At 35.7% G+C, this 18874-nt stretch overlaps 1 protein-coding gene across 3 annotated transcripts in view; it reads right to left on the reverse strand.

Annotated features, from left to right (window-relative positions):
• Positions 1-18874, reverse strand: part of CFTR (CF transmembrane conductance regulator) — a 195072-nt gene that overhangs the window by 108257 nt on the left and 67941 nt on the right. For all 3 annotated transcript variants that reach the window (XM_036864463.1, XM_036864464.1, XM_036864462.1), the window contains 2 exons: positions 15192-15374; positions 8732-8923 (listed from right to left, as the gene is read on the reverse strand). In XM_036864463.1, coding sequence (XP_036720358.1) covers positions 8732-8923; positions 15192-15374 — 375 coding nt within the window. The remainder of the gene's footprint in view (positions 1-8731; positions 8924-15191; positions 15375-18874) is intronic.

The following is an 18874-nucleotide window of genomic DNA, read 5'->3' on the forward strand; positions in this document are numbered from 1 at the left end:
TGGCTATTTGGTTTAATTGCTGGCAAGTGGGGAGACAGAAACCACGATCTGATTGTTCTCTCCCAGTTCAGCTCTCATCATATACCCCTTCCTTTCCAGGTCCCAGCTTCGCTGCACTACCTAGAGCTTCCCTGAAAGTGCAGTGCTCTCACTTGACTCCAGCCCATTTCATCCTACACCCCAGCCACACACAACTGGCCACAGCTCCTCGAAGGTACAATGTTCTCTGTTGGCTCCCGGCTTTGTACATTGTGTTCTCTTTCTGGAATGTTCTCCCTGTTCTTCATTCAAATGATTCCTACTCATCCATCAACTCTCACCTTAGATGTCACTTCCTCCAGGGAAACCTCACCTGACCTTCTAAGACCAGATTAAGTGCTGTTTTTCTATACCATATAAGTACCCGGTATTAACCAATATCATAGAACTTAACAAACTGCACTGGTTTTACTTGTTCATTTCCACCAGAATGAAAGACCTTTGAGGACAGGGATTGTGCCTTTTTCACCAGTAATTCCCAGAGTTTGACGCAGTCCCTAGTTTAATGTTTGCACTCACAAATATTTACTACATGAGTGAATATATATATTCATACATATGTGTGTGTGTGTGTATATATATATATATATATATATATATATATTTCCCCCCCAAAAAAATCTATAAGTCAAAAACTCATTACAGACAGGACCCTTGTTATACTTGCAGGCAGCATTCAGAGTACCTAACATATACTGTGTCCATAGCAGAAACTCAACAAATGCTTATTGAAATCAATTTTTTTTTTTTAAATTAATTATTTATTTATTTATTTTTGGCCGTGTTGGGTCCTCGTCTCTGCGTGAGGGCCCTCTCCAGTTGCGGCAAGCGGGGGCCACCCCTCATCGCGGTGCGCGGGCCTCCCACCATCGCGGCCTCTCCCGTTGCGGAGCACAAGCTCCAGACGCGCAGGCCCAGCAGCTGTGGCTCACGGGCCCAGCTGCTCCGCGGCACGTGGGATCCTCCCAGACCAGGGCTCGAACCCGTGTCCCCCGCATTGGCAGGCAGACTCTCAACCACTGCGCCACCAGGGAAGCCCTGAAATCAATTTTTTAATTTATGAAATTTGAATCAAGGATAATTAAACCTTCTAAATAAAAATTAGGTATTATAGACTTGGTTCTGAAATATATTCATGGTAATATAATTGCTATTTCAAGGGCTATTTTTGTCTAGAGAATACTTATACTCAATTTTTAGAAAACCCAAGTTTCCCTTCCTGGAAAGGAATTTATGAACATTACCAAGTTCTAAGGTTCTATTAAAGTCTAAAGTTCTATTAAAATATAAGTGTAAAATCTTCTCTTGATCTCGTTTAATTAGCCATCACTACAAAATGGAAAATTCCAAAAGTGTAGGGTCCAGTATCCCAGTTCTTCAAAAGGGATGAAACATCAGGCCTATATATAATGATACAGCATGGCTTTGACCTTTGGAAAACTTAATGATTTTTTGTTTTTTAATATGAAGGCCTGGCCTAAATATCTTAATTTCATTATCTATTCATGAGATAGCTTGGTCCCAGACAGTTATAATTCAACTTTTATACTACTGTTCTGTTGACCTGCCCACATCTTAGGAAGAGGGGCAGTCTTAGGGTTATTCAGGTTTTAGAGATGCAAGAACTCCCATTTGTTTAAGCTAATAATTAGTTCCAGAATTGTAATCTTAATTGCTAAACCCTAGTTCACACTTTTAGAATTCAGCACATTTTCATTTTGATTGTAAACTCTAGGGAAAGTGGTCACTAGATAACTAGAAAGTGAAAATTCAATGGACCAAGGTGTGCAAAAATGCTTAGCAGAGCAATGCTGACTTATGCCCTCCCAATGGATGTTAGCTAGTATTTATTTTTAAGTTCCAGGGTTCAAATGAAGTGAAATAATAGTCTAGTTCAGGAAACGCTATGGTGTTCCTGTTTGGTTCCACAATTTTATTAAATAAATGTACTTGCTTCATATTATAATAAATAAATGGGAGTGCTTTCAAACTTAATTACCTATCAATCAGTAGAAAATGACAGGTGGTTCAAGGTACAGTCACTTAGTGTGGTTTATTCTGGTTTAGGGGACATAGTTCAGTGTGTTTCGAATATCTGCTTTGGATGTCTATTATATCTTGGCTACTACTGAATGCAAATGTTAATTTGTGTGGCACCATTTTATTTACAGATCTCACAACTGAACATTCCTGAATTCTCCTACAATGGTGGATTGACCACCCAAAGGTTAAGTCTGTTCAATGCAGGATAGTTTTGGCCAGATCTGAAGATCCAGGGGTCAAATTCAAATTTAATTAGTCTTGTGGTATCTGCATGATGGAATTTATTTTCCAGCACAGCTGTTAACTCATTTCTTTGCTTACTTCCCTCCCAAGTTTTTCATACTTCTTGCCAGTTTCCCTCCCAAGATTTCTTTCTCTTAGTAATTTCTTGCCAAGTTCCCTCCCAATTTTTTTTTCTTCTAGTGACTAAATATGAAAACTGTCTAGTGGAATAGAAAACACAAACAGATTTTACTTCTTCAACTTACACAGTAAATATTTTTATTACAATGTGTATGTAATGAATGGCCGTGACAAATATTTACCTAATGACGACCATTTTGTGGTTACAGAAGGACTGCAACAGCTTTGTGAAAACCAATTACATATCCTTAGCCTCGGACCTATTCTCACATCCCCCACCCCACCTCCCACCATGCACTATTACAAAAGCCAATTACTGCTCCAAACCAGGTCCTTTTACAAGAGAGTGAGTCACTGAAGAAAGACAGTCCAATTACTTGGTACCCATACACTAGCCTGCCTGGGATCCGTTGCTGTCAGTTGTGAGGCAGTGTCATAGGATAAGATATTGGAGAATGGCAAAGGAGCGGTATTCTGGAAAGTTTTACAAGGCAAGAGGACAGTGAAACCTGTCACTCTTTCAATGACAAAATATGATTATAATCTCCTTATGGGATAAGTAAATTAACGGGGGCCCAATTATATTAATTCCTCTTTTTGAGCTAGCAAAATCTTCAGTGCTGGTTACAAAAGTCACAAATATTTAGGAGGATTCTAAGGGTAGTTTGGGAACGTGGAAAGAAAACATTGGAGGATAAGTTAATGGGCACAAGGATACAAAATGGTATTTTTAAGAATTAACTATTAATTTGTCTAGAAATCCATTCTACTATAATCTAGATCCAAAGTAGGACATATAAGCAAGACATGGAGAAGTTCCTGAAAGAGGAGACCTAAAGGTGAAGAGTCTGAACAGGACTTGCTTTCTCGTGTCTGCTTGTTACAATTTATTCTATCAGCATAGCACTGTCTCCATGCCCTTCCCTGTGATAAAGTCTTCACTCAATCCCACTGGCTGAATAGTTTTCAACCACAGACTGAAATCAGAAAACTATGTGAACTATGTTGTGCATGCTTTTTCCTATCCAAGCGAATTTGCACCTACCTGCCTACTCCTATGACACCAGGCATCATTACACACTCAAGTGCTTTGTAGATATCAAAGTTGAATAAAAACACAAAAATGATGAAGAAAATATTCCGCCTCATCTACAGTTGCAAGTCTAGATGTAGTACATTAAGAAACAGATCAGTTTTGGCAGTCAAAATGAAAACCTATTGAATCATGAATGTTTGTATTTGGTGATAGGGGCCACAGAGAGAACACGCTGAGGGAGTGCTGGGCTGACACCAGGTGTTAACCCTCAAGGATTCTGTAGGTATTTTGTGTTCCTGTGCTCAAAACTCCTCCACCAAATGCTTAAAAAAATAAAACCTTCATTTTGGAAGGTTCTCACTGGCCTCTTTCAAAGGCGGGAACAGTTGTTTAACAACAACAAAAATCGGAAACTCTAAAGCCACTGAAAATAGGGGAAACTTGATTTTGACTGCCAGGATAGTCTAGCACTTTTAATTATGTTTGTCACTCCCAGCAAAAACTTTCTGTTGTATAATTGTCTCCTCAAACTCTGAGACTGTGAGGCTCAGAAGAGAACATTTTCTGAGCAAAATTCTTGCAACTGACATGCCTACTTCGAAATATTTCTGAAACAGTCATCCAGCAAGAATTTATCCTTCTCCCTATCAATGTGCTTGGTGGAGTATCCCAAAATAAAGTTTTTAGAATCACTATTCTCAAGGAATTTACCATGTAGTTGGATGGATAACAGCATACAGGAAACATCAGTAAAGAGAAGAGAAAATCATATACTAATGTACTCATTGTACTTACTACATTTGCCAGTTTAAAGTACAGGAATTTAGGAGATGCTGGATGGTTTCGCCTATCATAAGATGACTAGGAAGACCTAAGTCAGTTGCAAAAGTCAGCAGGACAGAAAGGAGCAGGGACTCAGGGACTATTAAAAATAAAAAGCTAAGTGTTTTATTTGCTATTTTAAGGCAAAGAGGATGAAGAGTGAATTGTACAATAAAAAAACAAAAAACATCGTCATTATTAAAACCCATCTAGTGGTGTCCTCCACTGGTACTTTGTTAGCAAGACCTGTGATCCCTCTGCTTGATCAGACATCTTAGTTCTATGTAACTGACCTCCACATCCTTCTTTGCTAAACCCATAGCATCTCTACCTGTACCTCTTTCCAGTTCCTGTTATGCAAGGAATCCTTAATCCTAAACCAATTTCTCTTCTCTTCTAATATCTAGAGGAAAGAAATATTCACTTTTTCCCAAAGGCTCATTTTTCCTGATGCTCTTTCCTAAGGATGCAAATATTGAACAGTATACAAATAAGGGATTCCTTATCTTCTCATAATTACTCTGATACTTTTGTCTCTTCTTGTCCATCATTGACATTATCTGGATTACTGAAATAGCTTCCTATTAGTCTTCCTCCTTCTAATCAGAATAGCAAAAAGTACTACTACTACTACTAATAATAATCGCTGTTTTATTTATTAACTCTCTATGTGCCAGAAGAATCCACAAAACCCTATAAAATAGGTAATATTATCCTTATATTGCAGAGGATAAAACTCAGTTTACAGCAAGGTTAAATAACTTTCTTCAGTAGCCCAGCTCTATTAGGTTTCAAAATCTCTGTTCCTTCTGGTAATCCACAAAGGTTCGAATCACGTCCACCTTAATTCTGCTTCTCATATCACAGCCAAAGAGATATATCTAAATTGCAAAGCTGATTACATCACTTCCCTGATTAAAGCTCTCCAAGACCAAATTCCTGAGACTGGTTTTCAAGGCTCCCAAGACATGGCCCTCCGGCTTAATTCCTCCCCACTCACTGTCCCCCAATAACACTCTCGTTCTATCAAGATGCTTGTGGTTCCCTGAGCAAACCAAGTGGTTTCATGTCTGGTTTTTCTGCTCATGCAGTTTCCTCTGTCCAGAATATATTTTCCATTTTTACTTATCCTTCAAGGTGTCTGTTTTTAGAGAAAGCCTCCCTGAGAAGCTCCCTCAGCTGGGCTTTTGTAGTGCCTGAGAGCACTTCTAGTCCAACGCTTCCTATATTATACTGAAATAGTCTCTTTGCATATGTTTTCTTTGAGTAAAGGAATAATAAGGTTTTCATTTGGTACCCACCCTGCCTCCACCGCAGTGAATGGTGTCTGGTAATCACAGAAGTCATGTTGCGGGGTTTGAAAGGGACAGAGAAACTAGAACCACCTCCCAACCCTGTGGCCATTTCTGGAGCATGGAACCAATATGCCTACACGCCAGACCTTCAGGATCGTATGCCAACTGTTTTCTTCCACAGAACACTCCAACTTTTGTTGATTGGGTCATGTAGACCAGCTATAGATGACCACTTTTATAATTTTCTCTTAAAACTGCTTTTGTCAGCATCAAAATTGATACTGATGATTTTTCATGGTTCTCTTCAATTACGCCAAACCCCACCTTGTTTCCACAGTACTCACTAACAACAACAGGCTCTCAGACACGTTTATCTTACGTCATGCTCTCTAGCAGTATTCTCCACCTCCAAAGGAAATAGAAACGAGCTACTGTTTACTGAATGGCTAATTTGTACCAGATGTTGTGTTAGGCACCTTCTATTTATCGCATTTAATTTTCTCAACAATCCAGGGAACATCACTCATCAATCTTCACTTCTTCATATCAACCTAATCTTCTCTACTTTATTGGCAGCTCTAATGTTCTTAATCAAAAAAATTGCTCCAACGCCGTAAGTTTCACTCTTGTCACCATTAGAATTCCACAGGGAATCATTCCATCAGAGGACATCAGCCTTGTGCCTCCTCTGGAGATTATTCCTTACATTAGCAGACTCAGCTTCATCCTTTTACTCCTATAGAAATGTCTCTTTTCTTCCTATTAGAGCAGCCATTACATTCTTTATTGATTTTTTTTTTTCCTACTGGCCCATGAACTTCCACAGTATATAGATCTTGCTCTATTCATATTTTCATAAAATAGAGCAAGTCTCAATAAATGTTTTCAAAATTAAGACTCCCTATTTTCTTATAGTTTAAAAGTTCACTTAGGCACAGAAAACCATATATTGTATGATTCTAATTATGTGAAATATCTAGAATAGGAATATTTTACAGACAAAAGTTTGCTTAGGGCTGGGTGGACGAGTTAGGTATGAGAGAATGTAAATTGATTGCTAACCGGGATTTCTTTTAGAGGAGTTGAAAATGTGGTGATGGTTGTACAACCTTGAGAATATACTAAAAAAAAAAAAAAGTATTATACACTTTAAAAATAATTTTAAAGCTGGCCATGGAATCAGAAAAAAAAGGAATAATATGTTTTTACTCTTATCCTCTTTCCTTCATTATTTTAACAGTTTTATCAAGATATAATTCACATACCATACAACCATTCATTAAAATACAGGTCACTTTACTATGCACTCTTTAGAAAATAAACTACGTCTTATTCAACTTGGCATTCTCAGGACCTAGCACAGTATTCAGAAGATAGTAAATGCTCATTCTATGAATTAGGTACCTATACCTCTGAATTTACTACTACTAATATAGCTATGCCATATTTGGGTTAAATATACTTTCATAGGTTTACTTGGGGGAATCAAGACACCATTTATAAAACCATTTCTATGGGAAAAGATATATTCAAAGCAAAAAATAAAACCTACCAGAAACCTGCCAACACCTAGCCACTAATAAACAAAGAGAGCCCATGATTTATCTTGCAGGGCACTCACTATCAGTCCTACATCCTAGCCCCCTCCTAGACAAATATCTGTATTCTCTAGAAACACGCAGATTCTTCATAACAAATTTAATGAGTGTTCCAACCTCTAGGTTGTGAAATACTATCCCTGGAAGAAGAGCTTTTGAGGAATGAAGAATATTTCTTCAAGGTAAATCCAGTATTTTTCAGGATAGCTTTCATTTTCATTATGCTTTCAGGATGTATGAAAAATAAGAAAATGGAGCTTTTAAAAACTACTGTTGAATAAGTCAGTATATACATAAAAAGCCATTTGTTCAAGGATGTAGCCCTCTTTTGTAAGGACTGCAGTTTCTATCTAATCCACAATTAGCCTTTTTTTCTATTTTTCTTGCACTGCATTTTAAGCTTCATTTTATTCCACTGCAATTTTTTTCATAAAAGTTGATTTAAAGGAATCTACTAATGTCAAATGCCATTTACCAAGGATAGTGGTTTTGAATCAAGATCATTATTCAGGCAATACTACTAATAAACCTCATGATGTGATATTTTCCCTGCTGATAAACCTAATAATGATATATTCCCTACCATTAACATCGATAATTATTGAACCCTTTATCATGCAATTTATGTATTGAATAGTACAAGATCCATGTACTGACTTCACTTGGAATGCTTTCTGTATTTACAGATGATTAGCTCATTCCTCGATATTGTTACGAAGTGATTCGTCATAATTTTGCCTCTGTTTCAGAGAATTAGTCACTAAAGGTTGTATGGTTACATGTTCAAGGCCAAAGGATGAGATATAATCACAATTTAATCGCTGATTCCCTACCGGAGGTCAATGTTTGTTTCATTAGGCTATGGTGTTATTAAAATAATTAAAATCCTCTTATGTAATTTTGAAGTACCTTTTAAAAAATATATGCTATATAAATGTCCATGGAGGACATCTGTCTCACTAATAAGTGTATAAAATTCTTACCATTCATAAAGTTTTTACTGTAAACAAACCAGATCACCATTTAAAAAATAAATTGTAACTTCTTTATGTTTCTGCAAGCTTCTTACAGCAGGGGTCATATATTTTATTAATTAATTCACTCACAGCTTACCCATTGTGGAAATGTGATTAATATATACAGATTGAGGGCTTCCCTGGTGGCGCAGTGGTTGAGAATCTGCCTGCCAATGCAGGGCACACGGGTTCGAGCCCTGGTCTGGGAAGATCCCACATGCCGTAGAGCGGCTGGGCCCATGAGCCACAATTACTGAGCCTGCGCGTCTGGAGCCTGTGCTCCGCAACAAGAGAGGCCGCGATAATGAGAGGCCCGCGCATTGCGATGAAGAGTGGCCCCCACTTGCCGCAACTAGAGAAAGCCCTCGCACAGAAACGAAGACCCAACACAGCCATAAATAAATAAATTAAATAAATAAATAAATAAATAAATAAATATATACAGATTAAGTAAAAAGTTAAATATATAGTTTGAAGGTTTCATGTGCATAATCAGATATTTTTCACATAATTACATACCTCTTCTAGTTGGCATGCTTTGATGACACTCCTGTATCTATACTCATCATAGGAAACACCAAAGATGATGTTATCTTTAATGGTGCCAGGCATGATCCAGGAAAACTGAGAGCAGAATGAAATTCTTCCACTGTGCTTAATTTTACCCTCTGAAGGCTCCAGTTCTCCCATAATCATCATTAGAAGTGAAGTCTGGAAATAAACCCATTGTTATTAAGTTAAATCACTTGATCAAATCACTCTCAGGATGCACGTGCCTCCAACTGTCATCCTAAGCAGAAGTATCTATTCTAATTTTTAAAGATTCTATATTAATGTATTCAATTCAAAAAATTGTAAGCACTTCCTGTTCTAGATATACTGCTATGCACAAAAGATACAAAGAGGAATAAAAGAGACAATTACAATGGTGTGTGATAAGTGCTACAATAGAGGCTCACAGAGATGGGGCACCTAATTCAGATTGTTGGGATGGGTTTGGAAGAGGTCAGGGAAAGATTAGTAACAGCTGGCATTTATTGACAGCTCATTTATTTTCTCACATGCCTTATTCAGTCTATCTAATGCCGTTGTACCTTTCTTGGAAACATGTTCAGAACCTGGGGGCTTCTTCCACTACTACCTGGATTAAGCTAATATCATCTCTTGCCAGAATAAATACAATAGCCTTCTAACTTATCTCCTTGCTCTGCCCTTGTCTTCCTATAATCTATTCTCAAAGTGGCCCTGTCAAAATGTAAGTCTGATCATGTTACTTTTCTAGTGAAAACCCTCCAAAGGTTTCTAATGTCTTCAGAACAAAAGCCTAACTCCTCACAAGGCCCTTTGTAAGTCCCTCACAGCCTTTTTACAAGGTCCCAAGTAATGGTGTGGCTCCCATTACTTCTCTGACAGCTCTACTCTCCATGGCTCACTGTGCCAACCCCACCGACCTCCTTGCTGTTGTGTGAACTAGACAGACACAGTCCCATTTCACAGGTTTGCTCCACCCCCTACCTGGAAGATTTCCCCAGAGAGCCACATGACCTAATCTCTCACCTCCTTCAAGTTTTTGCTCAAATGTTACCTTTCAATGAGGCCTTCCCTATCTCCACTGCTTAAAATCATACCCCTATCAACAATCTTCCTTTCTGTTTTATCTTCATAGCATTCACTATCATATGACATACACACACACATATATATATATATATGTATATCTCCCACTAGAATGTGAGCCTTTTGGGTTGAGGAAGAGGGTATGTTGTGGGTTTTTTTCACTACTATATCCTCAGGGCCTAGAATGGTACCTGACACAAAGTAGCTACTCAATATAATCACTAAATGATATTGTATTTTACTCAATAATTTAATGATATGATACATTATATTAAATTAGAAGGGCTCAATAACTTTAAACAGTGAATTACTGGTACATAAATATAGAAACCAATGGAAGAGAATTAAAACTACACAAACAGATCCAAATGCATAAAAGAACTAGTGTTTGATAAAGATGGCATCTAAAATCAGTGGAGAAAAATAGACTATTCAGTATATGGTGCTGAACAACTGAACAGCCAACTGGAGGTCAAACAAAAAAACTGTAGGCATATATCACACCATATGCATGATGAACTCCAAACAGGCCAAAGAATAAGTATAAAAATAAGACCATAAAATACTTGAAGAAAACATTGAAGGATGCCTAAATTAAAAAAGAAAGAAAGAAAAAAAATGGAGTAAGAAAGCCTTTCTATGACTCAAAATCCAGAAGCCATAAAATAAAAGATAAATTAAATCACGTTAAAAAAAATCTTGTGCACAGAAAACGAAAGGAAAAAATGTCAAACTGAAGTAAATATTTGCAAGTTATATCACTCAAAGGAATAATTTCCCTCTTAAGTGATCTTAAAATCAAAAGGAAAAATACCAACATCCCATTAGAAAATTGTGCAAAGTATACAAACAGATATTTTACCAAAAATTAAAATAGAAGTGGCCTTTAAACATATGACAAGATATTGTACTTTATTCATAATAAGAGAAGTGCAAATTGAAAAACACACTGACATATGGCTTCACCCAATGAGACTGGAAATAATTCAAAAATAAGATGCCGTCTGCTGGGGATTCTGTGGGGGAATAAATGTGCAATCTTATGTGGACTGTATGGCCTGTGAATAAATCGATGCAACCTTCAGGAAGTTTGACAGATATACAAATGCTTTACCATTTCTAGGAAGCTACATTGCAGAAATACTTGTAGACGTGCTGAATGGCATATATGCAAGATTAGTCATAGCATCATTCTTTGTGTTAGCTAAGCACTGGAAATAACCCAAATTGTCAATCGATAGGTGACTCATTACATTACAGACCTCTATCCAAACAATAAAATACTATGTAGCGATATATATAATATATATACATTCAAAAAATTAACAAGAGTAGCTGCCTGGGTTGGGAGAAAGAATGGTGGAAAGTGGCAAATAAGCAGAGGAGAAACAGAAGTGAGAGGGAAAATTTTCAACTTTTTATACATTTTAATTTTCCAGAATTTTTAATTTTTGATTACATTTTAATAAATAATAATATCACCTAAAATATATTAGGAAGAAAGGAGGGACAAGAGACGACATCTTTGTGATATCTAGTTCAGTAAATTTTAAAATTCTTATTGTATAGGGAAAAAAAATCCAAAATTCCTTATTTCTACATAAAATTCTTCTATATAAAAATTAAAACTAGAAGTGTTATTTTCATATAGAACAGCTTTATAAATCCCAACAATGGAATGGATCTGATTATATATGGATTACATATCTATATATATAATATATAGATATATATATGTGTAGGCATATAATATTATATGTGTATATATACATATATATGTATACATATATACGCACACAATATACAGGTTAAATATAGGTTTGTATATATTAAATAAAAAGGTTAAATATATATTTAACAATATTTATCTATATAAACTTATATAGATAAATATATAATATTTATCAATATAAACATTTATCAATAGTTTGGTATTTTGAGAGATGTGAAGTTAAATGTAAACATCATTGAATATAATATATATATAAAATACCAAATATTGATAAAACTTGGCAGACTTCGTATTTTATTTAAAAAGTAAGCAAAAACAGAAGCCAACAGCCATTCCACACATCTGATGCTCAGTTATTAGCAGAGCAAGCTAAGAGTTCCAGAGCAAGGCCAGCCAGGGCAGAAGACAGAGACTATGTGGTGTCAGGGGTTGTCAGCAAGGCCACAGACCTGCTTCATTTGTGTAGATAACAGAAGAACTAAAAATTCCCACACCCTGGGGGCGATGCCATAAGCCAGCCTTTAGTTGGGGATACCCAGGAGTGTAGACTCTTACTCCAATACTGCTTAATTAAAATAATTCAAGGAAGTTTCATAAATGAAAGATATTGAATGTAGATTAGAACCCCCCCCCAAAATTCATTTTCCCAAAGACATTCAATTAAATAAATTTATATCAAGCACCTATTACATGCTAGGTACTATGATAGTCCTTGGAATATAAAAACAAAGAAGACATGGTTCCCCTACAGTCTAGACATTAATAACAAGGGAGAGTGATAAAATTAAACCTGACCTTACTGGTTTTTTTAAAGAGACTAAGACGTGTGTTTTATTCAAAAATTAAACAGTCCAATAAAAATTAGGTTTTAAAATCTGTAAACTCTTTGACTCTGCAATCCTAGTCTTAGAAACTGATCATTAGAAAATTATGAAATGCACAAAGATACAGAGCAATAGATTTACAAATAATAGAGAATGCCATCACAACATCATTTATGCAAAAATAACTTGGCAATAATCTGAATATTCAACAAAAACATGTAATGCTATGCAGCCATTGGGAATGACAGTGCTCTGCAGATAAATCTTTGTGATGTGTTTGATTTCTATCTGAGTGAAATTGGTTACAATACAGTATTAGAGAATAATCCTATTTTGGTTTTTATAAACACATATATATAGGAAAATGTCTGGAAGAAAAATATTTCAAAATATTTACCTGATTATCCCTAAGAGGTGAAATTAGGAATAATGTGCATTTTTTCCCGATATTTTTTGTTCTATCTGCATTTTCTTGCTTTTCTACAAAGTTTTAACCACAGTATAAACAACTACCATTTATTAAGCATGTACTTTGTTCCAAGTACTGCATCAAGGGCTTTCTGTACATTTGCTTATCTAATCCTTATACCTGACCTTATTGTATTTTATATCTCTGGATTTCCAGAGATATAAAATACAACCAAAATCTCAGAGATAGCTACTTGATCCATAATGTCCTTCTGGACACAAGTATACACATATATATGCTTTTATAAAATGCAGATCATAATGTACATATTATTTTATAACCTGTTGTCTTTCTTCACTTAAGAGTATCTTCAGAGTCATTTTTTAACATCCCTTAGCCTGACTGAATAACATGCCATTATATAACTACACCAAAATTTATCTAATCAATCCCCTATTGTTAGATATTTAGGGCTTCCCCCAATTTTGGGCTACTGAAACAATGTTGTGATGAATATATAAAATCTCTGCAAACATACTAGGATAAGTCATAGAAATTGACAAGTTATTTGGTTATTTTTAAGGCTTTGGATATACAAATTACCAAATTGAGTGGTGCAGGATTTATCTTGAAATGTGAATATTTTCAATTATTCTATCATATATTTTAGCTAGATCTTTTATCTAATAAGATTATAAAATGCTCCATTCCTATACTATGAAAGGACATCCTCCTAGACTGAGTTGCCAAGTTGTTTCTCAGAGGGGTTTAATTATTCCTAAGGGGCCACTGCCTCCATCTGACTCCATCTTCATATCTACTTCCCAGAAGATGCAACTGTAACTCCAGCCAGCAATTATCTGCTCATCAGTTCTTAATAGAGTTGCCTGAAATTTAATTGCTGGTTAAGTCTTGTAATCTGTAATCCCAAAGCTATTTGTTTACACCTTTAAAGAAGTAATTTTAAACACCTAAACAAAATTAATTTTAAAAATTCTGTGAAATACTATTACTGTCTGCCCACAAGCAATCATTCTTGTTTAGATCATCTGTGACTTGTTTATTAGCAACTCCTCCTATGGTATCATTTTCTTTTAATAGTGATAATTGCTAGTAATATTATACAAGAAATAGAAGGAAAAAGTAGCACTTGAAGAAGAAACACATTTTTCTAAGAAGAAAATGCACAGCTACAGCTACTTTATTGAAAGCCCTGTTTCTCATGTGGGAAAACGTACCTGGAGAGAGAAATAAGCAAACTGTATATCACTAGCACTATGAACACTAAATTCAATGACTAGAAATTTTCTGTGGCATTTTGTTTCCCACGTCTCAGACTAAATTCTTCAAAATATGGTTCTTCCTATATTAGACATTAATAAATAACTGTCTTTCAGAAGTATTTCTATTTTTATTTACATTTTTATCTTATAGCAGCATTGTTCCTTCCTTCCTTCCTCCCTCCCTTCCACCCTCCCTCCCTTCTTCCCTCCCTCCCTTTCTTCCTTCCTTCCTTTTCTTTCATCAAAGCTAAAATTATAGTCAAATGGGATGAAGAACCTATTTTTAACAGACTTTCAAAGCAAATACCTATTATCCTTAGTAGCCCATTCCAAAGCCAGGAGGCCCTTTCTTATCTCTGATTTTATTCCTTCATGCCCTTTAAATTTATTTCCTAGATAAAGACAACAAGTGTTTATAATTATCTGAACAATAACTCAGATCTTTGAAGATCACTATAAAGTCTTCTTCTGACCATAAAGTTTGACCCTTTAGCTTTCTAACCTATTAATTTTTGTCAGATATATCTCCAAATATCCATGGTTTATAATTAGTTGGGGTGGGGGGGGGGTGTTGAGGCTGACCAGCACTGAATAAATTAACATTCCTATGTATTGCCTTCAAAAAACTGTCCCAACTCAATAATTTTTCCTCATAATAAATCATAAGCAAGTCTGAGTCCATTCTCCAAAATTCTAATGTCAACAAAATGGGGACCTTTTACATGCAGTTATTGAAGTAAAATCTAAGCCATGATTTTCCTGGACCAGCTCTGAGAAAATGTCTGTGCCACAGACTGGTAAAAATGGATGCCTCATTTGTTCACTAAAGTTATTGAATGCTCATCCTGTATGTTCATGACGCTGTGCTGAGTGGTGTCCAAAATATAAAGATATAAAAGAAAAAGTCACTGAAAATAATAGGAAGAAATAAAAGGCTAGAGGATGCTATCAGTGGAATAACTTATATTATAAGGAACTCTACATCCAAGTATTCTCCTAATACCAATGTAAGAATTTCTCCAAAACACCTTATTACATTACAGACAAACTAGAAAAAGAAAGGAGAAAATCATGTCAAGTTAAGATCTTCATAATGAGGTATAAATGAGACTACCTTGCCTGCTCCAGTAGATCCAGCGACAGCCAACAACTGTCCTCTTTCTATCTTGAAACTGATATCTTTCAGGACAGGAGCACCGAGAAGTGAGAAGTTACTGAAGAAGAGGCTGTTATCACCATTGGAAATTTTTCTATTGTTATTATTTTGTTTTGCTTTCTCAAATAATTTCCCAAATCCCTGTAAAACAAACAAACAAACATGTTTTTCAGATATTTTCAATAGCTACTCGCATTATGTATGATTAGTTTGAAAAGCACATGGCACATGACCCATACTTTACAGCACACAATTGATAGCACATGATTTCTAGAGCACATGATCCAAAACATCTGAAAATTATAATAATAATTTCAATTTCTCAGATTGTTGCTCACCACCAAATTTAATTAAAGATATCTATCTACATATATAAAGGTATCTATCTATATATATGTGTGCATGTATATATATATATGTGTGTATGTAAATATATACACACACATAAATATGTATCCTCTCCTATAGGCTGGGTACATAAACATAATTATTTAATCTTCAGCAGAACAACAATATATGAGGTAGATTTTATAATCGTTCTCTTTCAAAGCTGTAGACTGTGACTCAAAGAGGTTAAGCAACTAAAGTCACGTAAGTAGTAGGCCTGAGTAGAATTACAACCCAAATCTTCTGCTCTATCATGCTGGTAGTACCTTCCTCTGAGAAGCTCAAAGCATTTCTTTAATTAGCTACTATTAAGTATAAATGTGATGATACTGCCATATGATTTGAATGAATTCCATTTTCGTAAGGGTAGCTGGGAGAAGGAATTCTCTTTTGAAAGTGCCCTGCTTCTATACTGCCCCACGGGAAGCTTTAGGGTAGTGGTCTTCAAACCAAAGTAAACAGCACTACAGATTATCAGGAGGAAGGTAGTGCACACAGTTTTAACGGAATGTATTCCCACATCCTCAACATGCAAAAGTACTCCTTCCTAAAGTTAATCTGCCTGAGAATTTGCCTGCTGTTTGTCATTTCTCTTTCCCACTTCCTGCTCACAATTGTCCTTCCCTCACTTTACACAGAAGAGGCAGATTTCTCACCAGCCCTAAGTTTAGCTACGTTGCACTTTCTGGAGTGCAAAAAGTTCAGTAATACAAACAATGGGACCGTAAGAGAATGATTTTCTCCTGAAAGGTGATCCCATAAAAGCAAAGCCAGAAATACTGAAGGAGGTAACATCTTATTTCACCCAAGTTTCAAACTGATGGCAATCTATGTGTCTTATCATCTCAGAATCATATTTCAGAAATGAATTGAGAAATAAGATATTTTAATTAACTTATTATTTAATTAATTATTTAATTTTAATGAGTTAATAAATTAATACAAATTATTATCTGCATTTTAAAGTCAAGTCACACTTTCCTGACATAAAGCAAGTCACATTTAGCTGATTGGCTTGACAATGAGACCTGACTTCATAAATTCATTTATTTCCCATGAAATTGCACTGAAACTGCAGCTCCCAAGTTTTGAAAAAAATTATTTAACATATGAAGACAATGTACAATAGACAAGAATTACATTCTTTGCCACCACTTAAACCTATGTTGAAAAATTAGTTTTTAAGTTGAAAAGTCAACTTAAAATGTATCAGATATACATAGTTTTTCAGAACTATTTTAGGGCATACATAAGCAATTAAGCTTGAAGACCACTGCTTGAATTCTTATGATATGAATGGCTAATATCCCTTTCAGTCAACAGATAACTAAAAGCAAAGCTTTTAAGAAGTAGGCAATGAAAAGTCTTTAAATGAGACGAAGTCATCTGTTATTCCTTTATTCACTTATTTATCTAATAGACATTTATTGAGCATCACCTCTGTATTAAAGACCACTTCAGGGGCTTCCCTGGTGGTCCAGTGGTTAACACTCCATGCTCCCAATGCAGGGGGTCTGGGTTCAATCCCTGGTCAGGGATCCCACTTGCCGCAACTAAGAGTCCGCATGCTGCAACTAAAGATCCCCGAAGATCCCACGTGCCGCAGCTAAGACCCGGCACACCAAATAAACAAATAAATATTTTTTAAAAAGACCACTTCAAAAATCCCACATAGGAAAATAACGTATGGATAGATATTAATACTGCAATGTGTTTAGTGCTACAACTGAAAATTCACACCAAGTCCTATAGGAGCGCATTAGAGAAAGCAACTGACTCAGTCTGGAATTTGACCAAGTAAATGACACAGTACTAGGCTATGAAGGATGTAAGTGGTTATTTCACAAGAACAAGAAATAGTCTAGGTGTTCCAGGAAGAAGGATCTGGATGCACAACATTTTAGGCTTAAAAGAACAAAATAGATCTCAGGAATGGTGAGTGGCTAGGTGAGATGTATGTGGTAAGATGACAAAGGGTATCCTTGGTAAGGTGGGCAGTGCAGGCTATTAAGGGGCTCATGTGCCATGCTTAGAAATAGGACTTTTATCCAATAAGCCCTTGGACCAATGGAAGGTTGTTTTTACTAATAACTTTAATTTCTGATTACAGAAGTAAAACACTTATTTCAGGAAATTTGGTAAACAGAGGAAAGCAGCAAGAAGAAAAAAATAATCACCTGTAATCCTACCACTGAAAAGAAACCATGTTTAACATTTTAATGATACCCCTCCACTCCTTCACATATATATATAAAATCATACATATGATATTTTACAACATTAAGGAAAAATTATACATAAGGTTTGTGACCTGCTTTTTCTGACTTACAATAAATCATAAACATTTTCACATACCATTAAACATTCTTTTAAATATAATTTTAAGTTGCAGGATAGTATCCAAGAGTATGGATAAACTATAAATAGTTCTCTATTTTTGACATTATATGGTTTTCTTTTTAACTTAAGAATTCTGTGATGCATGTATTTTGCTATAAATCTTGGAGCAAATCTCTTTTTTTTTTTTTAAGTATAAATTCCCGCACGTGGGATTTCCAGGGCAAAAGGTATAGCAAAAATTCTAAGTCTTTTGAAAAGCAGTTCCAAATTTTCCTCCATTAAGGTATGAGAGTGCTAGATTTGAGGAACCATTATCAACACTGTTGCTTTCTGGTTTGGGATTTATTTTGTATTGTTTTGTTCTGTTTTTTGTGTTTTATAGGTGAAAATGGAATCTCACTATTGATCTTATTTTTATTTGATCCCTAGTAAAGTTGAACATGTTCCGTGTTTACAAGTCCCCTGTGGTTGTCAGAGGAAGGATTATGATACCCTTTGTCTTTACTTCAGTCTCTGTCTCATCTTCTCAACTAGCTGGGTAATAAATCATGACATTCTGAACTTCAGTCTCCTGAGTTGTTGAGGGTTTTAAATGAGATAATATATATGAAAGTATTTTGTATACAGTAAAGCATTAGTCCACTTTTTAAAATTAGAGGCAGAGAAACCTAGGCTGACCTTTTGGCTCTCTCCTAACCAGTTGTATAACCTTGTTCGAGTTACTTACACTCCCTAAAGCTCAGCTTCCTAATACATAAATAGAAACTGTACCTACTCACAGGTGTGGTGTGAGTGAGGAGTCATATATAACTCATCAGGGACTTGCCTCTTGAGTAACTGGGTGAACGGTGACATCATCAAACGTGTGGAGAAGACACTGGAAGGAGCAGGTTTATGAAGCTTGGGGAGTGATG

Source organism: Balaenoptera musculus, chromosome 9 (genome assembly GCF_009873245.2).
Source record: "Balaenoptera musculus isolate JJ_BM4_2016_0621 chromosome 9, mBalMus1.pri.v3, whole genome shotgun sequence".
Taxonomy (NCBI): Eukaryota; Metazoa; Chordata; class Mammalia; order Artiodactyla; family Balaenopteridae; genus Balaenoptera; species Balaenoptera musculus.